The sequence below is a fragment of the Nyctibius grandis genome, chromosome 33 (genome assembly GCF_013368605.1).
Source record: "Nyctibius grandis isolate bNycGra1 chromosome 33, bNycGra1.pri, whole genome shotgun sequence".
NCBI lineage: Eukaryota > Metazoa > Chordata > Aves > Nyctibiiformes > Nyctibiidae > Nyctibius > Nyctibius grandis.
Genome location: NC_090690.1, coordinates 1,867,616 through 1,895,580, shown reverse-complemented (window position 1 = coordinate 1,895,580; position 27,965 = coordinate 1,867,616). Strand labels below are relative to the sequence as shown.

Below are 27,965 nucleotides of genomic sequence, written 5' to 3'. Positions count from 1 at the left end.
CCCCCTCGGAAGGGGCCGGCGGAGCCCGGCGGGGCCGGGCCGGGCCGGGCGGGGCCTCGGCGGCGCCGAATGCGGGCACGGCTGCCCCGACGGGGCGCCCGGAGCGGGGCTCGGCCCGGTGGGGCGGGGGGGGGGACATGGGGACAGGGGCCGGGAGATGCCCTGCGAGGCGGCCCGTGGGCTGCGGGGGTCCCCACGCAGCATCGCTGCCCCTCGGGGGTCACTGCCCCGTGTGCCATAGGAGCCCCGGGCAGCCCTGCGTGTGCCAGGCAAACCCCCGCGGGCATCGCTGCAGCCCCACACGCCCCATTGCAGCCCCACGTGCCCCATTGCACCCCAACGGGCACCATTGCAGCCCCACATGCCCCCTCGCAGCCCCACATGCCCCATTGCAGCCCCCAATGGGCACCGCTGCAGCCCCACATGCCCCATTGCAACCCTACAAGCACCATTGCAGCCCCCCACGCCCCTTGCAGCCCCCCATGCCCCCTCGCAGCCCCCCATGCCCCCCCACAGCCCCACATGCCCCATTGCAGCCCCCCATGCCCCCTCGCAGCCCCCCATGCCCCCTCGCAGCCCCACCGCCCCACGCAGTGCCCCACGGGCCCCTGCCCCACATCTCCCCGTGGGCACCGCCCCGCCGGCTCCCTCCTGTCCCCGCAGCACCAGGCTGGGCCTCGGCTCGGGCTGAGCTGAGCTTTAATGATGGACAAGAAGCAAACGCGACTCCCGGGTGCGTGGCATGGCCCCGGACTGGCATCTCGGGTCACAGCCATCATGGTCAGGCCCGGCACTGGCCAGGCCCCCCCTGGCACTGGCCAGAGAGGGAGGGAGAGGTACGGCCACCAGCGTGGCACTGGGCAGCGGTGAGGAGGGGTCGGATTAAGGCACTGGGGTGGGGGAGACCCCCCTGCGCAGGGGGGATTGGTCCCAGTTAGAGGCAGCCCCATAGGGGCAGGAGGGAGGTGGAGCAGGGACAGAGGGTGGCCGAGGTGGCCACCGGGCTCCTCTTCTCCGTGCCGTGGCTCACACCGGTGCCACATAGTTGCCGGGGAAAGTGCCGAATTTCTGCGTCCTCCTGGACACGCCTGGAGGGGACAAGGCAAAGGGCTGCAGCGAGGGGCTGCGGTGGCACCTCACCCCTGTCCCCGTCCCGGTGGCCACCACGCACCCACGAACCAGCCGTCGTCGCACTGCTGCATGACGTCCACCCGGTCGCCCTCCAGCAGCTCCAGCTCGTCGGCGTTTTGGGGCCGGTACTGGTAGAGCACCCGGTACCTGCGAGACACAGCGTGGCCAGAGCCCGCGCCCCCGCGGGTCCCCGCGTGGGGACACCGTGCCACGGTGCCACTCCCGGGCCCTACTTACGGGGTCCACTGGATTTCGGAGCCGTTGTAGGACGGCGCGGGCTCGGGGCGGGTGCTGGTGGGTGCCCCCGGGGCTGTGCGCTGCAGGGGGAGAGGGGGGGTGCGGCGTTATGGGGCAGTACCCACATCCCCAGCGGTGCCAGGGCATGATGCCAGGGCGGGGGGGTCGCTCACCTGCTCGGGGGGCCAGGCCGGGCGCCACGGCTCCTGGGGATGGGTGCCCGCAGGGTGCGGGGGGCTGGCGGGGGCCGGCGAGGGGCTGGGGGCACCGGCGCGGGGCAGCTTTGGGGAGGGGGGGAAGGCGAAGCCGAGGTGGCGCGGTGAGGACGGGCACCCACCGGGCTCGCCAGGACCCCGCTCTGCTGCCCGCGTGGCAAGGGGGGGTGCCCGGGGCCCGGGCGAGCGCTGCAGGGCTGGGGAGCCGGCGGGGGGCCGGGGGCTGGCGGCGGCGGGCGAGGGGGGGAAGTCCTCGGCGGTGGCTTTGACCCGCGGCTCCTTCAGCACCTGCACGTAGGTGGCGGGGAAGATGCCCTGGCGGCTGGTGCCCGAGATGCGCCCCTCGTACCAGTTCTCGTCCACCCGCCGCACCAGGCAGACCCGCTCGCCCTGGCCGTGGGATGAGAGGAGGGGTTAGCACGGCACGGCACGGCATGGCACGGCACAGCAGGGTACTGCATGGCACAGCACGGCATGGCATGGCACAACATGACATGGCATGGCATGGCACAACATGACATGGCATGGCATGGCACTGCATGGCATGGTGCGACGTGACACGGCATGGCACTGCATGGCATGGCATGGCACAGCGCGATGTGACACGGCATGGCACTGCATGGCATAGCATGGCATGGCACGGCGTGGCGGTACCTTGCGGAAGGAGAGCTCGACGGGCAGCTCCCCTCGGAAGCTGTAGAGCGCCAGGGCCTCCCCGTACTCCAGCACCTGGATGGTGGGTGCCTTGATGGGCTTGGGCACCTCGGTGGGGGGCAGGACCTGGGGGGACACGCGGGTGAGGGCCGGGAGCGGGTGCTCCCTGCGCCCTGCTGCCCCTCTCTGTGCCCCGCTGCCCTCTCCCCGTGCCCCCCTGCCCCCTCCCCACGCCCCGGGCTCACCTCCACGTAGTTGGAGGGGAAGATGCCCACCCGGCCGTGGTGCTCGCCCTCCAGCCAGTTCCTGTCCACCTCCTTGTGGATGTACACGATGTCCCCTTTCTGCAGCGTCAGCTCCCTGCGAAGCCACCGCGCTCAGGGACGCACCCGGGGGGACACCGACCCGTCCCCAGCCTGAGGGGCAGCGGGGACCCCCCCGCGGTGCCATCGCTTACTTGGGTGACTCGGCTTGGAAGTCAAACTTGAGGCGAGCGGCTTTCATCTGGGGGGGGAGAGGAGCTGTTAGGGGGCACCCCCCCCCCCGGCCAGCGATCCCCTGTGGGGTGGCACCCGGCCTCACCTTCTTCTCCTCCCTCCTGACGGCCTCCACGGGGTCCCCCATGTCGGACAGGCTGGGGAGGGTCCCTGGCCTGAGGGTGTCTGCAAAGAGCGGGGTGTCACCAGCCAGGGGGGGCCAGGGTGCCCCACGGCACGGCTCGGGGTGGGGGGGGCTCACCTCTACCAGGGGCCACACGGCTCCGGTCGCTGGCCAGCCCCAGGCCACCCCGCTCCATGGCGGGGCTGGCGGGCAGGCGGCGGGCGCTGGGGGGGCTCTGCAGCCGGCGGGGTGACGGGGGGCTCCTGCGGGTGACAGTGGCTCAGGGCAGGGCGGAGCCCCGTGTCCAGCCCCGCTGCCATGCGCCTCCCCTGCCCTCCCTGCGCCTGACCCCGCTGCCCTCTGGGGCCAGGACCCCTGGGTACCCCCCGACCGGGACCCCTGGGTACCCCAGCACCAGGACCCCTGGGTACCCCCTGACCAGGACCCCTGCGTCCCCCAGGACCGGGACCCCTGGGTGCCCCCTGACTAGGACCCCCATGACCAGGACCCCTGGCTACCCCCTGACCGGGACCCCTGGGTACCCCAGCACCAGGACCCCTGGGTACCCCCTGACCAGGACCCCCGGGTCCCCCTCCTGCACCCCCGGTGTCCCCCCCCGGAGGCAGCCAGCCGGGACGGGTCCAAGGTTTCCCGGTGGCCCGTCCCCGCTGCGGCGAGCAGGAAGCCGGGAGCTGGCGAGCACCGGGCAGGGCCGCCTGGCTAATGGATAACCCCGCTCCGGGGGGGCATTTAAAGAGCCCCAATTCCCCCCCAACCTGGAGGAGGGGGTCGGGCAGGGGGGGGCAGCCACCCCTCCGGCCCCCATGGGGTTTAGGGTAGGTCCTACAAGAAGTAGAACACTTGTTTGTTTGTTTTCCTCCCGCTGCCGGGGCGGGGGGGCTGTGGGGATGCCCCGGGGGTGCCCACCCCACCCCGGGGGGCACCGGCACCGGTGTCCCGGTGGCAATGGGGACACGGCGGTGGGAATCCAGCCGCTGTCGCCTCCCCTGGGGCTGAGCCAAGCCCCGGGACACGGTGTCCCCGCACGGGTCAGCCCCGTTCCGGCCCCGTCCCACCCAGCCGGCCCGACGCCGCGGCCCCCCCCGGTGCCACGGAGGGTCCGGGGGGGCTGTGGGGACCCGGGGACCCCCACCCCACCCACCGCAGGAGCCGGGGCGCGGAGGGACGGTCCCGCCTGTCCCCCCCCCCTCCCAGCGTGGGGTCCCGCTGCTGTCCCCCCCCCCCGGGGCGGTGGGTTGGGGCGGGGGGCGCGGGGAGCGGCCGGTTGTACTCACCGGGCGGGCGGGGAGGCCGGAGCGGGGGAGCGGGCGGTGGGAGCGGCCGCCGGGCGCTGCCGGGAGGGGCGGGAGGGGGTGGGAGAGGAAAATTAATCATGGAGAGAGGCGGCGGCGGGGGGGGAGCGGCGGAGCCCCGCGGCCGGGCCAATAACGGCCGGACGGCGCGGCCAGGTCCTAGCGTCCACGGCCACGGCCACGGCGGCGTGTCACGGCCAGCTGGGCACGCATCCAGCTGTGCCCGCATCCAGCTGGGCATATACGCAGCCATGCATGTACCCGGCTGTGCCTGCATCCAGCTGTGCCTGTATCCAGCTGTGCATATATGCAGCCATGCATGTACCCGGCTGTGCCTGCATCCAGCTGTGCATGCATCCAGCTGTGCCCCCATCCAGCCATGCATGTATCCAGCTCTGCATGCACCTGGCCATGCCTGCATCCAGCTGTGAACAGATCCAGCTGTGCATGTACCTGGCCATGCATGCACCCAGCCATGCATGAATCCAGCTGTGCACGGACGTAGCCACGCATGTACCTGGCTGTGCCTGCATCCAGCTGTGCACACATCCAACCATGCATGTACTCAGCCATGCATGTACCCAGCCACTCCTGCATCCAGCTGTGCTTGCATCCAGCCGTGCATGTTCCTGGCCATGCCTGCATCCAGCTGTGCATATATCCAACCATGCATGTACCCAGCCATGCCTGCATCCAGCTGTGCATATATCCAACCATGCATGTACCCACACGTACATGCACCCAGCCATGCCTGCATCCAGCTGTGCCTGCATCCAGTAGTGTCTGCATACAGTTGTGTCTGCATCCAGCTGTGCATGTACCCAGCCATGCCTGCATCCAGCTCTGCCCGCACCCTTGCACACACCCAGCCCCGTGCACAGCTGGATGTGCGCACAGCTGGATGCACCCACCCTCCGCCCTGCATGTCCCCTCAGTGCCACCCACCCCCGGGGTACCTGGCCGGGCTGCCGGCGCGTCTCCATGGCCCTCATGTCCTTGTCCAGCTCCTCGCTGAGCTCCTCCAGCTCCCGCTCCAGCAGCACCTGGGCGGGCAGGACGGGGCTGCGGTGGGCGAGGGCATCACCAGCGCCCTTCACCCCAGGGGCACGGGCACCGGGACCCCCGCTGCCACCCCCCGCCCGCTGTCGGCAGCTTACCTCGATGGGCTGAGCCCGCGCCGGTGGTTCTGATGCCAGGGGCTGGAAAGGGTGAGGGGATGGTTAGGTGTCCGTGCACCGCAGCACCCATCAGCACCCCTCTGTGCCAGGTGCTGGGGGTGCCAGGGGCTGCCTACCTGCCGCGGCTGCTCCCGCACCGAGGATTTCCCTGGTTCGTAATCAAAAATGCTGCCGGGCTCTGTGGTGGCACCGGTGTCACCCCAGCTGGGCCTGTGGGGAGCCCGCAGGAGCTCAGCCCCAGCAGCCCCCTGCTCTGTGGGCACCCCACGAGGGGACGGGTCCCCGGGTACCATTTAAACACTACGCTGTGCCACACTCACCAGTCCAGCCCGTTGGGGATGCCAGGGGGCCTGGCTGGTGCCAGCCCCTTCCTCTGCGGCTCTGGGGGGGACGGAGGCACCGTGGGGGGCGAGGGGCTGAGCTTACCCGTGGGGCAGCGATGGGCATCCCAGTCGGGCTCTGCGGGGACAGAGGAGGGGGTGAGCAGGCGCCGTGCCGCGCCGTGCCGTGCCGCGGCGCCGGGACTCACCGGGCAGCTTGCGGTGGATCTGCCGGAACATGCTGCGGTACCAGTCGCGGGGCCGGTCGACGCTCTGCGGGGACACGGCGGGGCGGTGAGGGGGGTGATGGAGGGGGGGACCCCAGCCCGGCGCCCCCAACTCACCGAGCGCGAGGCGATGGGCATCCCCGTCTCGTCCACCGGCCCGATGCCGTCGTACTTCACCCAGCGCCTCTCCCGCCGCTTGCTGTCCTTGGTCCAGGTGGCCGACCAGCCCGCTGGCCGGGGGCACGTGGGGGTGGCCCCGGGGCTGGGCATGGGGCGGGTGGGCACAGGGGTGCTGGGTGCTTTCGCCTCCTTGGCCGGCCAGGTCTGGTACCACTCGCTCACTGGGACGAGGCGGGTGAGGGTGAGCCCTTGCCCTCCGCCGAGCATCGCGTGGGGCACCCCACAGGGACACCCAGGGCACATACCTGAGCTCTTAGGGGCCACCCGGCCACGCTCGGCCGTGCCACAGCTCTCCGGGTCGTGGAAGTCAAAATTCAGCGTGTTGGAGCCGCGGTGGCGGATGACGGGCACCTGCGGCACAAGGAGGGGGGCTGGCGCGGGGGCACGGGGCGGTGGCACAGGGGTGGAGGCAAAGGGGCACCCCAGACCCCCCCCCCGGGCACGCAGCAGCCCCCAGCCCCACTCACCCGTGTCACCGTGTGCTGTGGTGGGTGGGAGGGGGGGACGTCCTCCATGCCCAGAGCCTGGCTAGTGTAGGGGGGCAGGAGCTGGCCCGCCATGGGGTGCCAGGATGGTGCCCGGAGGCTGCCCGTGCCCTGCGGGGGAAAGTGGCGGCGCTCACAGCGGGTCCCTGGCTGCAGGAGGGCTGGTGGCCCCGGGGGAGCCCCATCCCCACCGCTGGGGACAGTCCCCCATTACTCAGAGGCGCAGGGGGGTGACAACCCCCACGGTGCTGTGCCCAGCTCAGGGACCCTCACGGTGCCAGGGGACGTGGCTGTCCCCGGCCAGAGGCAGCCCTGGCACGGCTCCCCATGTGTTCTCCACGTGGCCTCAACCCCGCTGCGGCTGGATCCAGCCCTTCTCCTCACCCCGGCGCGGCAGCAGGGCAGGATCCAGCCTCCCGAGCTCTCTGGGTGATGATGCCCATCACCCCGGCATCCCGGCGCCGGGGGGCACGTGGCAGAGTCGGGCAGTGCCACGCCGGGAGAGCTGCCAGGGCCGAGGAACACGACGAGGCAGAAGTATTTCCCCACCCCGCAGCGCAAACAGGGAAGGGAGAGGGGAAGGAGGGGAGAGGCGGTGGGGACGCGCGGCCGAGCCCGGCAGCACCCCGCCGGGAGGGTGACGGGGTGCCAGGGCGGGGGGCAGCGAAGGGGACGGGACCCCCGTAACGGCTCCCGGTACCATTGCGGGGAGATGCTGCAGGGGCGAGAGCAGCCCCAGAAACCTTTGGGGGACCCCCCGTGTCCTTGCTCGTCCCCCAGCAAGGGACTTGTGGATGCCGCGCAGAGCCCAGCATGGCACAGACCCCTCCTCAAACAGGGCAGCCACAGGGCGCTGCCAGCCTGGCACGGTGCCCCGTGTGCCCCCCACCCAGGGCAGAGCTGGGGGACCCCTCGGCTCCCCGCTCCCAGGGGCTGATGGTTATAACCACCCTGGGGAAACTGAGGCTGCCCCAGGGCACAGCAAGCGGGGTGCAGCCTCCCCCCGCCCAGGGCACCCCAACTGCTGCCACGCCACCCCCAGCACCTCCTGCACCCCCGGGGGGGCTCAGCCCCATCCTGCTCCCGCTGACGGTCCCCCAACGCCTGGCCCTGGGGAGCAGGTCCCCATCGGTCACCCCCCCTCTGAGCCAGCTCTTACCTCCTGGGTGGCACCAGCCGGGCACCCCTGGGGTGTCGGGGAGCCCCGTGGGGAGGGGGACGGAGCCGTGAGCGGCTGGGAGGAAAAATGCACAGCGCAAACTGTGCCGGGGGGAAGGAGAGGGGGGTCCTCAGCGCATCAGCCCCCCGCCAGCATCCCCCAGCAGCCGCCGTGCTGGCCGGGAGCGGGTGCCCGTGTGCCGCGGCCCCCCCGGGGTGCGCTCGCCCCCCCCAGCGCTCCCCGCTCTGGAGCGGGGCCGGCCCATTCAGAGTTTCCAGTGACATTTCCAGGGCTGGGATCCAGGGAGGGGAGCCAAGAGGCTGAACTCATCCCACGCCCCGTGCGCACGCGTTCCCGGCCCCCCCTGTGCTTACGAAACGGGGCGAGGCTGGTGTCGCCGACCCCCCCCCCCGCGATGGAGCCGGGGGGACTTGGAGGGGGTTTGGGGACCAGGGTGGGGAGGGAAGCGCCCGGCGGAGGTGGGGAGGGGGCTCCGTGCTCCCGTAGCCCCCCCAAGCCCCACCACGGTGAAAGCTGAGTCCCTGTCCCCGCTGCCACCCGCTTTCCCACGGGTCACCCCCTCTGTCCCCCAGGGGTCTGGGCACGGAGGACCCCCCCCATTTGACACCTCGGTGCCCCGTTGCCCACCTCACCCCCTCCGGCAGCGCCCGTGTCCCGGCCTCTGCTTCCTGCTCCCCGAAACTGCTGACAGCCCCGACGCGGGGCAGCCCCGGCCCTTCCTCTGCCCCACGTGCTCCCACGTGAGCTCCGGCCTCTGCCTCCGCGGGAGGACGGTGGCTTTGCTGCCACCCACCCCCGGCCATCCCTCCGTCCCCACCGAGCCACCCGTCCCCTGCCAGAGCTGTCGATGGGGACGAAGGGGCCCGTGGCACGAGCCCTGCCCGGCCACGATGCTGCACCCAGGGACAAAGGGGACAGGGCGGGCGTGCTCCCCGCTGGCACAGCTCTGGTCCAGCAGTCACAGGGACAGGGCAGCTTGTCCCATGCCGGGGGCACCGCAGGGAGGAAAGAGGTTGGGGACAGGAGCTGGTCCTGCCCGGGAAATTTGGGGGCAGAGGGGGCAGCGGGGCACCCAGGGAAAGGGTTAAACCCTGCCAGGGCAGCCCAGACCCCATCCCTGCCCACCAAGGCGGCGACAGCCCCCTCCAGCCCACCATGAGCCATCTCTGGAGGTCACAGCGCCCGCTGGCAATGCCCTCCCAGGGACAGCGGGGTCCTGGCCACCCCACCCCGCTGCAGCCCACCCTGGGGGGTCAGCACCCCCCGGGGCAGGGCCCAGACTCACCTCCACGGCCCCCATGCACCGTCCCCTTGCCCGGCGAGCAGCCTCCAGCCCTGCCTCCCTCCGCCCGGCTCCCAGCACCGGCCGCCGCTCGCAGATAAATATTTAACGCGCAGCCCGGGACAGGATTAACAAAGGGCGAGTGTTTCCTGTTTGCTCAGCGCGGCGATGCCAGCCGGGAGCGGGCGGCGATGCTCGGGGGGCAGCTGCCCCAGCCCCTCGCTGCCGGCACCGTCGCCCACCCACGCCAAGGGTCGGGGAGCAGTGATGGGGCAGGGTGCTGGTGGGTCGCCCCAGTTTGGTGGGAACACCCAGGGAAGGGGTGGGAGAGCTGGAGCGTCTCTCCCCTGGCCGCATCCAGCAGCTGGGGGCCGGGGATCTGTCACCCCGTGGGCACCCCGGGCCTGGGGAGCGGCGACGAAGGAGCCGGAGCTGGCAAAGGGCTGGCACGTGGCGAGCTGAACTCGACGGGGAGATGCTGCCCCGGAGGTGCTGCAGGGGAGCAGCCAGATGTGGCAGCCACAGCTGGGGGCCAGGGCACCCCATCTCCCCACACAGCCAGGGATGGGGCAGGCGATGGGGGAGCCAGGACCGGGGCAGGAGCCACCTCCTGTCCCCCTGCACCCTGGGGCAGGACCCAGCAGGATGGAGTCCGGCCAGCATGAACACAGGGGCTACTTGCCACAGCCCTGCGAGCCCCCGGCACCCCATGAGAGGGACAAGGAAGGAGCCAGCGGGTGAAACGAGCCAGCAAATACCCTCCTCTTCCTCACAGCACCCAGGATGGCGGCGGGAGGAGGAGGGTGATGGAAGGATGGAGGGGCGAGGAGAGGGAGCCCAGAGCTCGCCAAGAAACGCACCCGGGAGCGACTCCGCAAGTGCCGACGTGCCGGGGCGGGTGGGAGACGCCAGCTCGGCGCTGCCCTGGCCCCGCACAGGGGCCCTGAGCCTGGAAAACAGACCCTAAACCCTTCCTCTGTTCCTTCCCCAAAGCCAGGCAGCACCGGGGGGGCTCCTCGCCGTGCCCCCCGCGCCCCACAACAAACCACAACGGAGCCCAGCGACTGTGTCAATTTTTAACTTTTTTTTTTCCTGTTTTTTCTCTCCTTAAAGATTTCCAATTTACATTAAGACAGTTCTAACAAATTCATTCCTTGTTCACAAAAAAAAAAAAAGAAATTATATTAAATAATTTCTGCCAATAAATAACATTTTCACCATTTTTTTTTCTCCTTTAAACTAAAAAAAAAAAAAAGCAAGAAAAAAAAAATAAAAAGGAGGCAGTCTCCAGGCAACGGGATCCTTCAGCATCGAGAACCCTACGATCACTATCCCTGCACCCAGCACATGGCCCGGGGGGCTTCAGGTCCTCCCTGGCAGAGGCCACTCGGCCTCCACGTCTCCCTGCCACCGTGCCCAGGTGCCCCCGGGCAGCGAGAGGTTCTCCCAACGCCAAATAAAAATAAAAACATCAAAAAAACAACAAAAAAAAGCTTGAAGTCCACCCACCCCCCACCCCACGGCTGACTCCCCTCCTGGTTACATGCACCTTGCTATAACATGCAGAAAAATAAACCAAGCCAGGCTGTGGTGGGGGTGGCCCCGGGCTCCTGGGCTTGTAGTCCCGGAGCCTTCGTTGCCAAGGTCTGGGCTGGGGAAGGGGAAGGGATGGGTGGGAGCTGAGGGGTCTCGAGAGGTGTGAGGCGCTGCCGTGGGGAAGAGGGGGGGGAAATCTGCCCATTTCTGGTATTTTTTGGTTTTGCCACGGTGGGGAGCGGGGCAGGGAGCTCCGCCAGCCTCTGCTCCGGGGGCTTCATCACCCTCTGTCCCCAAAATGTGACTGAGGAGGGGACGGGGTGTCCCGGCTCAGCGCTGGGGCAGGGGGAAGCTGGGCAGGGCTACACAAGGGGGTAATTAGCACCCAGGTGCCCCATCGCTGCTCCTCACCCCTCGGGGTGTCAAGGGAAGCTACGGCACCAGGAGCCAGCGCTTGGCCTGGCACCATGGCACCCATACGTGCCATACCAGGACCACCACGCAGCACTAACTGCATCCCCCGGGCTGGGATGCTGCGTCCAGTCACCAGGACGTTCTCCACAACACCCAGCTCCAGGGAGGGGGGTCACAGCTCCCCGAACACCACCAGCCCCCCCCCATGCTTTGCACAGGCAGCACAAGGACCAAACGGGTTCTGGGGGGAGCTGGCGATGCCAGAGCACAAGGTTGGGGGGCAAATGTCCTCCCCGCAAAGGGAGGGTCCCCACTGACCCCCTCACGCACCCACCCCAAAGCTCCCACCGGGGTGAGATCCCAGCCTGGGTCAGAACAACGCGCCCCAAACATGCACGGGCAGCACCTCCGCGGGGTTTGAGCTCTCAGAGGATGATAAACCCCGCGGGCTCGCTGCGCTGCGGGGAGGATGCCGTTAAAAAATCCAGCAGAAACACTCACAGACAAAGGCAGCCGGCCCCACGCCTTGGCCGGGGTCAGAGCAGCTCGCTCAGACTAAGCAGTGGGCGTGTAAAAAAGGGGAAAGAAGAAAAAAAAAAGCAGAGGCATGCGACTGAAAAGTCTCTTGTGAAAACCCAGTGGTCTGCCCAGATAGTTTCCTAAATAGCCGGCACGAAATTAAGTGACGTGATGATGATAAGACAATTTTAAAGCTTCCTGCCAAGTTGCTGTTTCCCTCTGTCGCTGGGCTGGAGCACACGGGGAAGCCAGCAAGAGCCAGAGCAGGGGCTGGCAGAGGCTCAGCCCGCTCACCTGCTGAAAGCACAATGGTTAGGTTGGAAAAGTGAAAGCTGGCATGGGGTTTGCTGCCAAAAGCCGCTGCTCGGACTCTGTGATTGCTCAAGCGACACATGGGGAAGGGGAGTGACCCAGTGGGAACCTCACAAAACCCCTTTCCAGCACTCACTTGAGGCCAAAGGACAAGGCTCTGCTTCGCAGACCTGAGCTGCAAGACCCTCCACATGTCCCCGTGAACCCCTCCTCTCACCAGGAGACCCCCCTCCCCTCTCCAGCACTCCACAAACACCCTTCCAAAAAAAATCCCTGCTCAGACCCACTCTGATCCCCTACCCACCGACCTACTGTGCTTCCCAAACCAGCACCATCACGGTCCTTCCCCAAATCTTCATCCCCAGCCAGCAAACCCCCCCCCCGGCTGCCGGGAAAGGCTGGCGTGCCCGTGGCTCCTTTGGAGTCGAATAGCCGCTGGCTAACAAGGTACCCAGCAGCAGGTGGGTGAAAGACCCCCCCAAAAACACACGCTGGGTGACTGAGGGGTGATGCTGGCTTAGGGGAGACCACCACGTGCACCCACCACCCAAATACTGATCGGCAAAGGGCCCATTCAGGCTCTGCAGGACGCGGTGGTGGTAGCTGGGGGGGGTCTTTCTGTCCCCACAGGTTATAAATCACCCCCTTTTTCCTTTAAAATTCAGGTTTCCCAATGACCTGCTGGTCGCTAGAGACTGGAGAGCATTCCTCTGCTCCCAGAGGGGCTGGCAGAGGGATCCCTCCAGCACACAGGAGTGCGAACGGCTTCGGGAAGAGCTGCAACAAGGTGCAGCGCTTCTCCCACCTCCTCGTTCTCATGAAGAGGATATTTAAGAGGAATAAACCTGAATTACTGAAGGAAAAGGTGCTGTGATTGGTATAACGCTCCTTCAGAGCTAATATTTGGGTGTCACCTCGGAAGAGGGAGCCCGGGCAGCTGCACCACGCGATGCACCATCCACGCAACCGGTTGCTCAAGCAGCAGAGGCAGGGAGGCAAGAAGTTAAAAAAAAACAGCAAAAACTCTGGGAAGAAGAGAGTCGTGAAAAGAAAAACCAAACCAACCCTATTTTCAAGGAAAGGACCTGTGTAAGCTCAGGCTAACTTAGAACTGTACCAAAGTCAACGACCCAAGTTGCCTGGGACTGGTTTTGTTTCTTTTAATCCCCCCCCCCGCAGAGGTTTGCCTCCCGTGGAGGTCAGCTGTACAGCACAACACTTCATATATGCGCTAGCAGTTAGATTGGTTTCTAAATTAAAAAAAAAAAAATGGGCTTTTTAGATATTGAACATAAATAAAAAACTTACAAAATGGTCACCTTTCTTACAGGACGGATGCAAACTGGGTTATGAACGTGCCTCCAGGTGAAGCTGGTTTCTCCCCCCGGCCCCCACCCCACCCCAATAATAAATAAATAAAATTCATTAAGTTTTGGATCCTTTAGTGGTGCGCTCGGACCGTTACTGCTGGGCTTTCTTCCCCGTGCCGTTCTTGTCCGCAGAGTTTGTTGAGGTTACCAAGTTCACGGGCCCGTCCGAGTGCAGCGAATCCTTGCGGGGCGGCATGCGCTCGTTAATGCGATCCAGCCCGCGGGCCTCTTCGAAGCTGCGGATCTTGTGCTGCGGTGAAAACCCCCGGATGGCTGCGGGGAGAGGAAGGAGAGTCACCCTGAGCCACAGATCCCCGGCCACGAGCCCTCGAGTTCACACCAGACACGTACAGGACAGTCGGGGCAACAGAAAGCACGTGTCTGGCTACGGGCAGCACGAGGTGGGTCTGGGGGGGGGTTTTGGGCATCGCCAGCTCGTGCGGGTGCTACAGTGCAGCTGGGACGTTGGATTGTGCTTGGTCACATCACCAAAGTCTCGGATCCAGACCTCTGCTCCCTGGTGGTTCCCCTTTTAATACACTTTAGGAACGTAAAGACCAGACAAGTGCTCAACGGCCCCAAACAGTGACATCCCGTGAAAAACACGACACTAAAATAAAATAAAAAGGCAAAACCAACACAACAGAGACGTCACCACAAGGCTCCAACTCCACCACAAACACTGCGACACCAGGAGAGGGGAACAGCTAGTCCTCGGAGCACAAAAACGCTTCTTGCATGACCAGGAGACACATGGGCAGCCTCAGGAGTGACCAAATCCCACCCAAGGTAGGGCCTCTCTCTGTTTCATCACCACGGGGCTGAGCACGTCATGATGATACGGACCAAATGTTTGACTTCTTTGGATTACAGATAATTTAAGAAAAAGGGGTTTGTGCCAAATCTTTTTTTTTTTACAAGGACTTGGCTGCTTCACAAACAAACTTCCCTTGGTAATCAGAGAGTTCTCTAACACGGAGGTACAGCCCCGTTCATCAGGAGTTGAATGGAGCTATCGAGGAAAAAACCTCTCCAGGCATTAACCTCATCAACTACAGGGAGAAAACTGCTTCTCCCCACTGCGACCACCTTGGCCCACGGGTGGGGAATCGAGGATCACACCAGAGCCACGCACTCCGCTCCTTCCCAGGTGACTTTGACCAAGCGTGCTGGCAGCCTTGGAACAGGGAATTGATTCTATAAATTTTCTCCCTGCAAAACCAGGATACCCCACTGAAGTCCTCATTTTCAGACTGGCTACCTCTGTAAGATATTCCTAGTGGAAGTGGAGGTCTTCCATAATGTCCTTACAACTACTGATAGTAGGCTTGCTTTTTATTGTTATCATAGAGTGTTAGGGGTTGGAAGGGACCTCTGGAGATCATTGAGTCAAGATGACAAGAGGACACAGCCTCAAGCTTTGCCAGGGGAGGGTCAGCTTGGACATTAGGAAGCATTTCTTCTCAGCAAGGGTCATTAGCCATTGGAAGGGGCTGCCCAGGGAGGTGGTGGAGTCACCATCTCTGGAGGGGTTTAAGAAAAGACTGGACATGGCACTTAGTGCCCTGGTCTAGTTGCCATGGTGGTGTCAGGGCAATGGTTGGACTCGATGATCCCAGAGGGCTCCTCCAACCTCATTGATTCTGGGATTCTGAGTCCAACCCCCCAAATCCCCTTCACTGGATCGAGCTACCCAGGGGATGAACTCAGCCACGAGGCCTCGTGGGTCTCTTCCAACCTGATTCTGTGATTCTGAGGCAGCCCAGATGGGACTGCAGGACCCCACCACCAAGGGCTTGGGACATCAGAGCACAAACTGCTCCGGAGACGTGGCGTTGTGGGAACAAAGGTGTTACTGCACTAAGCAATAAGGCTCATTAAGGCTAAACCAGACCCGAACCAACCCACTGTGTATTTTTTTTTTTGCTTCCCAGCTTCTGGTGATGCAAGAGTAAAAAGCTTCCACAAGGCTGATAAAGCTCTTTAGAATTAGCGCACGCACACACAGATGATTTGAGTCTCTCGCCGGGTTCTAGCCATACCTTCCCGTGCCTCTACCGCTTCTACTGTGGCTGCAATACAGAAGAACAGTGGCATGCAAAAATGAAGACAGGAAAAAAAAAAATAGAGTGACAGTGAGTGATCTAACGTCATGGCTGCGAACGCAGAGCCCACAGCCTCCCAGCCCCCGGGGAGACGACCGCAAGCAAAACCAACTGGTAAAAGGGAAAAAAAAGAGGGTGAGAGGAGCTGGGGAGGAAGGCAGAAAGGGGACTCGCTTGGGTTTGGTGGCTGCTGAGCACCAGCACGGGGGAGTCTCCTTTCCTCCTGTTTTCTGGACTCATCACACAGATAAACCCGATGGAAAGAAGCAGAGAAGCAGGGAGGTGGCTCCCTGCTGCAGCACTGGAGGGCTTGGGCGTGCCAGCGTCCCACGGCAAGGATGGTGACAGTCTTGGACTAAGCCGTGGGTCTCCACCTGTATCTACAGCCCCCTGCCCCCTTTCAGGGGCTCTAGGGTGCCCCGGCCACCTCCAGAAGGTCCGTGGTGTGAATCCACCCCCGAGCAAAGCCCCGACCACCACAGCCACGTAAGGGGAATGACCCCGAGGGACACGGGGACGGCTTGGAGCCGTGGGGAAGAGAGGGGCAGTTTGTTTTCCAGGGGAGCAGCAGACACCAGGCTGCTCTGCTCCCGATGCCTTGCGTTAGAACCAAAAACCATGCTTCAAACCCAGTTTGGCTTCAGCTCCACCTCCTAAAGTGTTACCAAGCAACACGGCACCATGAAGCTGAACACCGTCCCCCTTCCTCAACCTGCTGCAGCAGCTGTCCGAGCTGTGGTAGTCCCTGCCTCAACCTCTGCGAGGGGGCCCTTCCCTCCAACAGATCCCCTGCTTTTTAGCCTCCAAACGCCACAGTGGTTTTGCTTTGGACACAACACAAAGGCCACGTGGTCCTTGAGAGGCCACGGAGGAAGAAGGGAGCCGTGGCTGAGCATCTTTGCTCCAGCTTCAGTGACTTTATTCTGTGAAAGCTTGGCAGGAGGCTCGGGGAGGGAAGGGGCCCCGCCACTGCTACCTGCAGCCCTGCCTCTCCTCTTCGGGGGTGCAGAGGCAGCCCAAAAGAAGGGCAGCCCCCTACTCTCCCCGCCCAGCAGATGGGCTCCCAGCCTGTACCTTCACCAGGAGGCTGCTGCGAGCAGACGGGTGCGAAGGGACGTACGAAAGGGGAAGGGGTGAGAGGAGGAGGCAGGATGGGGACAGGAGCGTGAGAAGGGGCACGGAAAGCAGGGTGCTGCTGCGGGGAGCGCGGGGTGCCGGGAGCAGCAGGGGTGGGTAAGGCAGCAGCGAAGGTGTTTGTCCTGCCTCGGGGAGATGCACAAATCTCAGCTTCTTTCCTGGGGAGGAGCTGCCTGGGAGCCCCTCGGAGGACCCCCCACCCCCGAGAGGGGAAGGTGCGGGAGGAGCTGTCGGCTGTAGGGGCAGAGCTGTGGCACCACGAGCGGGCTGTGACAGCCGCCTGCCCGCCCAGGCTCTGCTCCCACGCCTGCAGAACTGGGGCAGCACAAACCATTATGGTTACTATAAAAAAAAAGGGGAAAAAAAAATTCCATACTCCTCTGCGGGCAGAGAAACCCATGAGTTTGGGAGCGATTCTGCATCTGGGAGCGGGCAGCACTAGTCCCACGTTTCTCACTCGTGAACTATTTAATCGAGGCAATCCCAGAACGAGCCCTGTTCTGCGCGGATCGGAAGGGGGAGAGCGGGCTGGGGAGAGGCCAGCATTCAAAGGCCGGCGGCAGGAAAGGATTAAACCGCTAGATTACAGGATTCCCTCTGGGGACGCGTGTTACTGCGATAACTCACTCCCTGAGCACCAGCCAACCTCCCTGCCCTGAGTTTAAAGCACGCAGATCGCCAGCTCAGCCCTAATAAGACAGAGCAGTTGGCTGCTGAGGGAGGGAGCGAAGGATTTGCCAGCAAGCGCAGAAGAGAAACCTCCAAAACCAGATCAAAACCGGGGAGGGGCTGAGAGAAGCCTTAACACAAAACATACAGGCCTGGAAGAATCTGCTGCCTTCAACTAAACCTGAGCTTCCTCTGGGATTCATAATTTAATAGGGTCAAAACTGGAGGGGTTTCGTTTAACAATGAACAAACAAGCAGGTGTGTTTCCTACTGGATTTAAATATACGCTCTCACACGACAGCAGCAGGCAGGTGAAGCAGAGGATGCTCATCATGCAGCGTTAGAAGGGAGATAAATGATGAAAGTTGTTGCAGAAACATACAATAAAGCAATGCACATGCTTTAGGCGGGGTGCTGCTTGTTGTCTTTTTTCCCCTCGCGTCCTCCTCCTCGAGGGTACGTGGGGACATCTTGGAAGGCTCTCCACATCCCCTCCTACACTTCTGCTTTCTCCTATTTCTGAATCCCTCCTCCCCGTGGGCCTGAACCATCTCTGGGGTTCCCTGAAGTCCATCTCTGGGGACTGAATGGTTTTCGGGGCAGCTGAGGGGCAGGTATAGAACGGCAGAGGGGGTGCAGCGTTGAAGAGAGGGGGATCGGTCGTACTCACCGGTCTGTAGGGTCTGCCTCCCCCCTGAGAGCACTCCCAGGGGCAGGGTACCTGTGGGAGTCAGGCCTTTGAGGGTCAGCACGCTCTCGCTCTCCTCTCTGCAAATAAGAGGCAACACAAAAGGTTACTGAGAGATTAACGCAACGGTCATTTAGGTCCACGCAAGGCTGTCAGCGATGGGCCTCAAGAGGACACAGCCTCAAGCTTCACCAGGGGAGGGTCAGGTTGGACATTAGGAAGCATTTCTTCTCAGCAAGGGTCATTAGCCATTGGAAGGGGCTGCCCAGGGAGGTGGTGGAGTCACCATCTCTGGAGGGGTTTAAGAAAAGACTGGCCATGGCACTTAGTGCCCTGGTCTAGTTGCCAGGGTGGTGTCAGGGCAATGGTTGGACTCGATGAGCCCAGAGGGCTCTTCCAACCTCACTGATTCTGGGATTAGCATGAAAACTGGAGTCTGCCCCGTGCTGACCACAGGCTGATCTGCTGGGCACCGAGCACAACCCTGCCTCGTAAATACCGGACCTCTGCTGGCTCAGCCACCACGCACCAGAGCCGTGGCACAGCAAACACGTTCCGAAAGGACTGAATACACCTCATCAGCAGCATTTCTGCTGGCAAATGTGCTGGTGCTGCAGATGAAGGTTTCTGAGAGTCAGATCACCAGGAATGCAGAGACCACCACCTCGAGCCTTTGCCGTCTACGCTGAAGCAAGTGCCTCGTAAGATTTTTCCCCAGCAGGACTCTGCCTGCCTGGTCCACCCTGCCCAACATCCCCCATCACCCAGCCCCCAAATGAAACTCGGACCCCAAATCACTTCCTTACCGAAGGACCGAGAAGACACGTGCCATCTTCCCAATGGCTCTAATCTTATTCCTGATGATCTCTTTACGGACTGTTGTCCCACCTTAGGGAAAGAAGAAACACAAACACCAGCATGTTCAAGGCTTCCTGCTTCCCAGGCACAAGTAACGTCAACATGAAGCACCTGCCTGACTCCAGGAAAAGAAATTATGGTTTAGGGATTCACAGCTACACTCGAGAGAACAGTGCCGAGAGGATGACGGTCGGGATGGCAGCGAGAAGGGCAACACCACCGAGATGACACACGGACTTAGAGGTCTAAAGAGTAGAACCACCAAAGGACACGGATCGGTCTTGTTCGAAGCTCACCGGGTTCGATCACACCACACAGGATGTAACACAAATGACTCAGCCACGTAGACACAGTTTTGCAAGGCAGAACACTGACGGGTCTGACTGCTGAGCGCTGCAGAACACCGGGCTGTGCCCGCCGCGGGGAGGAGTGTCACGCAAGCATCAGCTTTGGCATCCAACGCGCGCAGTGACCGGCTGGCCCGAGCCTTGCAACGCTGCTTTGACCCCACACAGACACAAAGTGAGATGTGTGAACGTCCCCTTGCTGCTATACAGAGCGAACAGGAGAGGAAAAGCATGGAGGGTAACTGAAAACAAACAAAAAAATCAAAGTAAAAGAGGTAACAAATACATCTCCTCTCAGCTGAGATTCCTCACATGGCCCAAGTACACAGGAGGACAGTCCAAGCCAAACCGGAGGTCTCACATGCACCCATGGCTCAGCCATGCACTACGTGGCTGCATTCAGAAGTCAGATAGAAACGTGACCCCGTTTCTCGAGTTCCTGGAGGAACGCAGGAGGGTTAAAAAACACACGGCGCTTATGTTAAAACTGAAAGGGGATGAAGAGGCTGCCCAACTAGTCAGCTAGTCAAATCCACTCCGAGGAATCTGGTGGCACAGGCAGTGAAAATTAAGCTTGTAGCAAATTCTAGCTGGGTACCTTTCTGATAGCTTGAAATGTAGTGATCTTCAGGGAGAGGAGACACCAAGAAACAAGTAGATGAAGACAGAGATAGAAGAAACAAATTTAATTTTCATGGAGGGAGAAAGAAAACAAAAAAAAAAAACAAACCAAAAACAAAATGCAATGGGAGAAGCGGGTTAAAGGCTCAACCTTTCTCTGCATGCCCCACGCCTGAGCCTCCTCCAGGTCACCACCTCCAGCGATCCCCCCAGTACAGGAGCTGCCCATCAGCTCAGCGACTCATCCCTTTCATGCAGAGCTTAAAACCAGGGCCAAAACCTGCATTCTGCTCTTTTTTGGGGGGGCGGTGACACAAGAAGCCACTTCACAGGAGTTCACTGCAACAGAGAAGACTGGGTAGATATTTTGGTGTGGAAAATTTTGAATTGGGGGGAAAAAAATAACCACTTGGGAAGCAGTCTCTGGAAGGAGCAGGAAACCAGAGTAGCTGGCAAGAAGCGTCTGTCGCAGTGAATATAATTTAATTTCTCTGTGACTGAAGAGCAAAGAAAAAATAACCCAAATGTTTCCTACCCAGAACTGCACAAGGGTTGGCCAAAAAGGAACTGGAGACCCTGGCTGGGCATCCAGCTCTAAATGAAGCGCTGATCACTCTTGAGCTAGCATCATCCACCTTCCCCACCTTCGCTCCCCCCACTGTTACCAGCTTGGTTGCAAGAGGGTTTTTTTACCTTCCAATGTCTCATCACCATCTGAAATCAACTCATCATCGGAGCATATGTTGAGGATGTTAACGAGCATTTCTGTGACTGTAAGAAGTAGAGAAAGGCAGGTTAGAGAGGCCTGGTGCACACGTTTGGCAGACAGAGGTATTTGGAGGACGAGCTGGACAAGCAAACGATTTCAAGGTCATTTATACCCTGGAAGTGGAAGCCCAAAGACACTTTTAGCTGCACACTGCTGGTACCTCGCAGCAGTACCCAGAGCAGACGACACACTTTACACCTTCTGCCAAGGAGGTGGATGCAGGCCAAGCACATCACAGATGAAGCAGACGTGGGGAGCGGGGTGCCAACGTTCATGCAGAACAGCCTGGGCTCTGCTGAAGGTCCCACCTCCCCACCCCGACCTGCACAACAGGCCACCTGGCTCCAAGAACATCAGATCTGGGGAGGGGGAATTCAACCTTGGGCTCCTCAAAGTCAAAAAACCTTTGGCACTTCAGACCTTGAAGTCATACTGCAAGCGTACAACACTGGGGTGGAATTTAAATTCACCAGGAGATGTAAAAACCCTTTGGCTGAGAAATTGAGGCAAAGTCTTGGTCATATTTTAAGCTGCCTCGCCTCCTTCAGAAGGAAATAAGCCTCTAAACTGAAGTGAATGCTTTCTTTTCGGTGGGCCACAGGAGATTTTAACTTCTCTGTTGCAAACCAGGAGCAAGAGAAATGTCTCCAAATTCTGAGGTGGGGCTACACCACCCAAGATGGGCTCCACCAGCAATACAGAAATAGCAAGAAGGGATCGTTTTATTGGTAAAAGCTTTCTAAAACAGGTACCAACAATTATTTTCATATGAACTTTATCCAGTAATATGCAGAGCTCCTTGAACCTTAACTGCTTTCCAGTCCTATTTGGTACTAATGAGTTACAACGCTCTCCCAACACATTTAATAGTTCGTGGGACAGATTTCTGACACCCAGGGTACTATGACACGTCACTGTGCAACTCAGAAATCCAAATATCTCTTACCCTTTTCCCCTACAAAAGGCAAAGACCATGTGAAGACATCCATGAAGTTTGGAAGCCAGTAGGGATGAGGGGAACAGTTGAACTGCCTGATGTTCATGACATTGTTTTCATATTTCAGTACAGCAGCTAGGAGAGAAAAAAGGAAAGACAACACATGTCCAAAACACTGTCAACTTGTGGGAGTTGTATTGCAGTCTACAACTACCTGAAGGGAGGTTGTAGCACAGTGGGAGTCGGCCTCTTCTCCCGGGCAACCAGCGATAGGACAAGAGGACACAGCCTCAAGCTGCGCCAGGGGAGGGTCAGGTTGGCCATTAGGAAGAATTTCTTCTCAGCAAGGGTCATTAGCCTTTGGAAGGGGCTGCCCAGGGAGGTGGTGGAGTCACCATCTCTGGAGGGGTTTGAGAAAAGACTGGACATGGCACTTAGTGCCGTGGTCTAGTTGCCATGGTGGTGTCAGGGCAATAGTTGGACTCGATGAGCCCAGAGGGCTCTTCCAACCTCATTGATCCTGATCCTGATTGAGAGGGCAGAGCGGGCAAGGGAAGGTGGAGAAGGACTTCCTAAGCATGTGAGGACAGAGCTGCCGTCCAAACAGCAGCAGAGCCCCGGCCTGGCCAGCCTTACCCTTGTTGTTATAGACATCTAGGTAATTTGGTGCAGAGAAGATCGTGATTAACGACGGGAAGCCCGTTGTCTGGCTCTTCCTGTACATTCGGTATCTGAAAAACAGGTCAGGTGTTAAACGTAGTGGTGTGGCCAAGGACAGCACAGAAACAGACAGAGCCTGCTCAGCTAGCAGGCTGCAGCACTCACCCAGCGTCCTGGGCTTCGTGAGCTCGGATCACAGATAACAAACTATTGTTCTGCAAAAATTCACAAACTGCAGGATAACTGGAAAACAAAAAGCAAGTGTACGTTAGCACATAGCACAGGAGAACAGACAGCACCCACAGTCTTGGTTCCAGGCACCAGCCCCTTGCAGCATCCCTTCAGTTTGGGTCCAGCATCCCCAAACGAGGCCAGTATGGATTACATCATTCCCAAATTAATTGCAAAGCATTCTGTTAAACAGACCCCCGGTGCCAAATCCTCCCTATCAGCCGGGCTACAAGTGGTCTGTCAGCACAAATACTTCTCTTTTAGACAGCAAAAGATTACTTCCTAGAGCTCCTGGTACTGTCCAACGCCTGAAAACCACTCAAAAGGCACCCTGCCAGCTCAAAGAAGCATCTCTGCTGTCTGATACCACAATTTCACAGAGCAACACATCCAAAGAGAGCTCAACGTTACAGGAGGAGAAAAAGCAAACAAGATTTTGTGCATTAGAGCCAAGTGAAGACTATTTCAGAGCCAGGGAGGCTACAAAGTCCCACAGAGCGACCTGAATAGCAATTTATCTCCTCGTACACCTTAGTGTGAGGGGAGACAAAAAGCTCCAGCCCATCAGAGCCCCCGAAAACACCACTTACCTGTAGAAATAGGAGCAGCCTCGAACAGTGTTGTGGGTGAAATGCTCCAGCGTTTTCTCGTTGCCGTAATCCTCCGAGGGATCGGACCAGAGCAGGTCACACATCGGACCGAAGGCTGGAGGCTCCTTAAACCTGTCTAACTGAAAAACGTGCACAAAGTCAGGATGATGCTGGTGAAAGCTGCAGCAGCACACACACAGGAGCCTCAACCTGGAGCTCCACGCAGGAATCAGGCAAGCCCCGAGGCACGCTATTAATTATAAGCTATGTGAAAGGACCACGGAGATGACTTACTTTCCTAATGTCATCTAGACATGTGATTTCTGGGGACAGTCCTCCATGGACACACAGAAATTGCTGGTTTAAGAGGGCAGCAAGAGGAAGACAGTCGAATGTATCCATACACGCATCGTACACTCGCTCCGAGTACTTGATTCGACCTGGGAAGACGAGGGGCAGGGGGAGGAAGAGAGGGAAGAATTAAATTAATTTACTCATTAACACAACAAAGACTGCTCAGGCTGAGAGCACAGCTTTACTTTTTTAATCCTTTTTTTTTTTTTAAAGGAGGAGTCATTCATGCATCCAAACCTACATGATACAAGAAGCACCAAGCAAAGCTTTGATGAGCCAAAGTGTTGATAAGTTCAAGGAACTGAACTCTTAAGGTGATAAGGAAACTCTACGTCCATGGCCCACCCAGTCGAACTTTGCACCCGTGTTATTAGTGAAAATGCTGACTTAGAAAATGCTCGTTGGACACGGAGATAAAAAGGCTTCACAGTAATCTGGACGTGGTCAGGATCATTAATCTCCCTTCAGGCTATTTTCTAGAGCACCTGCACTGAGATTAACACAGAAGGGAGGCCAGGCGCCCGCCACTGTAATAGAAAACCCAGGACACCAATAAAGCCATCCCAGCGCTTCCTACTGCTCCTCTGGCCTCCAAGAGCCTCACCAGCCTCAGCTGCTAGGCAGATTATCCCGGGATACACGGCAGCTCCTTAATTTGGCACAGCAATATGACACAATCGTGTCAGATAGGAGCTGCCTTTGCGGCCGGACGCGAGCGCTTTGGGTCAGAACCCGACCAAGGTGCCCGCAGTTAAATGAATCTTCACGCAGGAACTTTCAGGGCTACAAGTGATCACAATCTTCATCTTCACAGAGGTGAAGAGGATGTTTCAATACATTAAGCAGAGATACTAACAGGTTTTTTCAGCTGCACGCTATGATACAGGGAGGGGGAAGGCAGCATCTTCTGTTTTCCAATGGGGAAAAAAAAAACCCCTATCACCTCTGGCTTTCTGGTTCAAATCGAGCCCAGCTCAACAGGAGCTCATCTACCACCATCTGATGACTGCAGCACCCAGCTGAGAGCTGGCTGGTGTTTTCCAACGCATTCCTGAGCAAACAGCTGTCATTATCTCCGTACCTATCAGCCTCACCCCGTCCAGCAGCATCCAGAGCCGAAGGGCTAAAGACTAGACTTGTGCCTTGTCCGTAACTATCTCTTGAAGTTGGGTCCTTGAGCAACTACTCCTGAACAGAGAGCTGCACGTTGCTGGTGTAGACCTTCTTTTATTGCTTGGAGAAATGACTGTCAGCCTCAGGGCAGAGGGGTCATTCCCCGACCTTTCGCCATCACTGGCTTAAAAATACGTAAATGCTGCACGAAACTATCTTTAACTCAACTAAAATGATCTTCAAGGTAATGATTCTCCCCAGCGCAAACACCGAGGAACGAATCCTTTATTTGCTTCCAATTGTAATCACTGATCCCAGCTGCACAATCTGGAGCTGAAAGTCGTTTGGCAGTAATTATATGTCGCTGGGCCCGAAAGTCAGAGGAGGGGTGGGGGGGTGCGTGCAACTGTCTCATCAGCGAGACAGGGAAGATGCTTTCACATTTCTTCCATCCATGCTCATTCTTCGTAACCAGAAGGCCACATCAACATGTACTCAATACTTTACAAGACGTATAACATTAATATATTTAAATCCTTACACTGCTGATACTTACATTCCTGCTTAAAGGTGAAGTATTCTGTGAGGTGCCTGCACTCGTGGTTCCCTCGAAGGAGGAACAATGTTTTGGGATGATTTATCTTTAAGCTCCATAAATACAGCACGCACTGCAAGAAAGGGAAAGAGGAGATGGCACGTAATAAAACCCTTTTATAGGGCACTAATCATCCGTCGGCTTCACTAAGTGTTTCTGGGAAGACACCCAACACGCTGAATTCAAAGTGGAACCCTGATAGAAACCCAGCTCCATAATCGGCAGTAGATCTTATCTTGGCCAACTTCACCCGTGGGGGAAAGCCACACCGAGCCTTTCTCTATATTAGGCCTGAGCTGGAGAAGTGACAAATGAGATCGCGTTCAACTGAAACCGGCTCCGGGCTGGGTGGGGGCAGCTTTTCCTTCCAGCTGAAAACCAAAGCTAAAAAGCACCCATTTTGCAGAGCAGCAAAGCGAAAGCAGCTGCGCGGCGAGACGTGCGCTCCAGATGTCCCACGGCAGTCGAAACCGAGACCAGCCATCTTATCAAGCGCATTAAACACTAGAAAAATTAAACTTCATCTTCCCCCTCCTCCGTTTTTCTGCTCACGCTACAGTCACGTGAAGTTCAAGTTCAAAACAGGAAAAGCCTCGCCAAGAAACAAGCTTACTAAAGCCTTCTGGCTTTGAAGAGGGCTTTCCACATCCCCTCTCTGAGCAGCAACACCTGTAAAGAGATCGTCTTTGATCAACCCTTTTCGGCAGGCTCCCAGAAATCTTGCGTGGTGGCTTTCCAAAGAGGCTGCGTGGAGAAGGGGAGGGCTGGAGAGCAAGCTATGCGTTGTCAAGCTGACAGCTAAATCAGCCGGTATCTAGTGTGGGGAATCGTTATCACATTTCCCTTGTTGGTTTTGAGTGCTGGAAGGACAACCCATAATGACAGCAAGCTTGAAGATCTGGATTAAAGTCCCTAAGAAGAGCTTACCCTTTAGGCTGACGTGCTACAGGAGCAGCACACACTTTGAGAACGTCAACCATGAAGTCTGTCAACAGTTTTACACTTAAAAACACTGATCTGGTGCACAGATCTCTGGGAACCAGCTGCTGTGGCACACAAACAGCCTCCAGGACCGAAATAAACCAGTTTCAAGTTAGTTTCCAGCACGGACACCTTACACACCGTGGCATTTAAGCACTGAGCCTGCAAGGTGAGCTCTACATTAGTCATTCCAGCTACACACAGGGATCCCTAAAACCCCAAGGAGCTGCAAAGCACCAGCCTGCATCTAACTCTGACTTCAACCCCACAGAAAAAGACTTGATTGCAAATTCTGAATTCTAAAAATGAACAGAAACAGGGCCAGGGCCAGTGGCAGGTCATTTAAGCTGTGCTTAGGGCTAGCAAAAATAAGGTTTTATTGCATCTGTTAACAGGAGGAATGCTCCCAGCAAAACCATTTATAATTATTCTGTGATTTAAAGCTTTAACCTCCTGTGTTTGCAACCTGAATGTCACTTTTCTGGGCCAGCATGAGAACTGGGAAGTGGCAGTCACTATAAATGAAGCAAATGACTCGCTAAGGACTGGAGAAAGCACCCAGCCCTGGTACCACTGGTTCAAGGCAAGAAAGCAGAGACACAGCGTCAATACAGGAGGATTCGGGGTGCACAGAAGGTCAGCAACTTGAGAAGAGGTATTTAAAAATACATTTGAAGTGTTTTAAAGTGAAATGGAAGCGAACGGAGCCACTCGGCACCACAATCCTTCCTGGACACGCAGCGAGAAAACCACAGACGTCGCGAGCAAACGTCTCTGCAGCTCCCCGTGGTTTGCAGCTGTTTCACGAGGAGTGGGGGGGCTGCCAGGTACTAGTGGGGTAACGATGAGTAAAGGACATTGAACAGCCCTCGGGAGCTCCAGAGGGGCTGGGAGGAGGAATGAGGGAGGTCTCTACGCTCGCACGCAGATCCCTTTCCCAGACTTCCACGGCACTGCGCCCAGGAATTGATTACTACATGTTTACAACAGCCTAGTAGCAACTCGAGACAATTATGGCTTACCAGGCTTAAATAATCTCCTTTCCTTATTCTGCATGTGGGTTTGAAGCCCAAAGCCAAGCGTTCATGCCCGTGCCCCCATCAGACCCCCTGCCTGTCGCTCAGCAGGGCACGGTGCGGGAACCATGAGAGGAATCACCACCTGCAACCCAGAGCAAGTGCAGGAGGGGCTGCTGCCACCCCGTAACCTCTCCTACCATCTACAAAACCCGGCGTTTACGAGGAAGTTATAACCATGGAGCCTGCCAGCTCTGCCCGCAGTTGGCACAGCAAAACTCCTGCATCCCAGTCCCACATTCAGCCCATGAACCCACCTTCGCTCACACCTTACAACACTGCCTGGATCTCTTTAATATTATTCTGGATAAAACAGTGCATTCAAACCTGACAAGATTACCACACATATAATTCCTTAATTAGACAGTGATCATGTGTCCTGTTGTAATTGGATTTGAAAAACTAGTCTGGTAAAGGTGTGTGCTGTTATTACGCCATCTTTACTGATAAATCTGCTCTTTCCATAGATTCTATTTTTGGTCACAATAATTGTTTCACTTTATAATTTAATAAAACAATTCTATTCATTCTGTTCTGGCAGTTCTGGCTTCATGGACCAGCATGGTCATAGTCAATCCCTCATTGACTAACACAGGCACAGACCTCTCTTAAGAGCTACGAGACGTAACTAAAAGGCAAAAGCACTTTGAAGGAAGCATCTTTCCCACTTGCAGACTGACAGAACCCTTCATCAGGATGCTGTCCCAGCAGCATCTCCAAACAGAGGTGTTCAGCCCCATTTCCACGCTGCCCATCAGCCCCTTCACCACAACGTTTGGGTCCGTGGCCGGTTAGTCTCGCTGTCGCAGCGGGTTTCGTGGCACAGACTGAGAGCAAACACTTTGCAGACTCCTCTGCCACCAACCCTCAGCTGTCTCAGCTTTCACACGGTTGCTTCCCTCCCCTCTCCCCCCACAACTCTTTTCTTTTAAAAAACAACCCCAACCAAACCATGCTCCATGGCCTCATTACACTTACTGGGAACGAGCGTTTTTAAATGAGCATTTCCCTAAGCCAGAGGCCCAGAAATAATTTGTTGAAGGCATCCAGCTGAGCTGATGAACAGAGGCTTTGGGGGTTT

At 58.7% G+C, this 27,965-nt stretch overlaps 2 protein-coding genes across 4 annotated transcripts in view; both read right to left on the bottom strand.

Moving 5' to 3' along the window:
• Nucleotides 1–689: 689 nt before the first annotated feature.
• Nucleotides 690–9,072, bottom strand: SORBS3 (sorbin and SH3 domain containing 3). Of its 2 annotated transcripts, none has more exons than XM_068421417.1 (19): nt 9,006–9,072; nt 6,523–6,651; nt 6,301–6,406; nt 5,993–6,216; nt 5,858–5,921; nt 5,649–5,787; nt 5,445–5,538; nt 5,308–5,349; nt 5,107–5,193; nt 4,133–4,188; nt 2,976–3,100; nt 2,820–2,899; nt 2,695–2,741; nt 2,483–2,597; nt 2,238–2,363; nt 1,542–1,973; nt 1,369–1,448; nt 1,172–1,278; nt 690–1,088 (listed from the first exon to the last, which is right to left on the bottom strand). In XM_068421417.1, the coding sequence occupies exons 1-19, from the start codon at nt 9,018–9,020 to the stop codon at nt 1,027–1,029; spliced, it is 2,130 nt and encodes a 709-aa protein (XP_068277518.1). In that variant the 5' UTR covers nt 9,021–9,072; the 3' UTR covers nt 690–1,026. The 2 variants fall into 2 exon arrangements, with proteins under 2 accessions (XP_068277518.1, XP_068277519.1); XM_068421418.1 differs by lacking the exon at nt 9,006–9,072 and adding an exon at nt 7,700–7,921.
• A 992-nt stretch (nt 9,073–10,064) lies between these two features.
• The window catches only part of PPP3CC (protein phosphatase 3 catalytic subunit gamma), a 35,975-nt gene continuing 18,074 nt past the window's right edge, over nt 10,065–27,965 (bottom strand). The window contains exons 4-15 of one of the 2 annotated variants that reach the window (XM_068421593.1): nt 24,789–24,900; nt 23,060–23,205; nt 22,766–22,905; nt 22,110–22,187; nt 21,921–22,015; nt 21,294–21,419; nt 20,272–20,349; nt 19,556–19,582; nt 18,559–18,640; nt 17,735–17,832; nt 15,196–15,225; nt 10,065–13,426 (exon numbers count right to left, since the gene is read on the bottom strand). In XM_068421593.1, coding sequence (XP_068277694.1) covers nt 13,245–13,426; nt 15,196–15,225; nt 17,735–17,832; nt 18,559–18,640; nt 19,556–19,582; nt 20,272–20,349; nt 21,294–21,419; nt 21,921–22,015; nt 22,110–22,187; nt 22,766–22,905; nt 23,060–23,205; nt 24,789–24,900 — 1,194 coding nt within the window. In that variant the 3' untranslated portion in view covers nt 10,065–13,244. The remainder of the gene's footprint in view (nt 13,427–15,195; nt 15,226–17,734; nt 17,833–18,558; nt 18,641–19,555; nt 19,583–20,271; nt 20,350–21,293; nt 21,420–21,920; nt 22,016–22,109; nt 22,188–22,765; nt 22,906–23,059; nt 23,206–24,788; nt 24,901–27,965) is intronic. The other variant, XM_068421594.1, reaches the window with a different exon arrangement.

What these genes read in the sequence shown, in the direction of transcription:
- SORBS3 (XM_068421417.1), bottom strand. An exon ending in TGCGGGAGCAGCCGCGGCAG is followed by an intron (nt 5,350 to 5,444) that starts GTAGGCAGCCCC and finishes CACCCTTTCCAG; the next exon opens with CCCCTGGCATCAGAACCACC. An exon ending in TCGAGCTCTCCTTCCGCAAG is followed by an intron (nt 1,974 to 2,237) that starts GTACCGCCACGC and finishes TCCCACGGCCAG; the next exon opens with GGCGAGCGGGTCTGCCTGGT.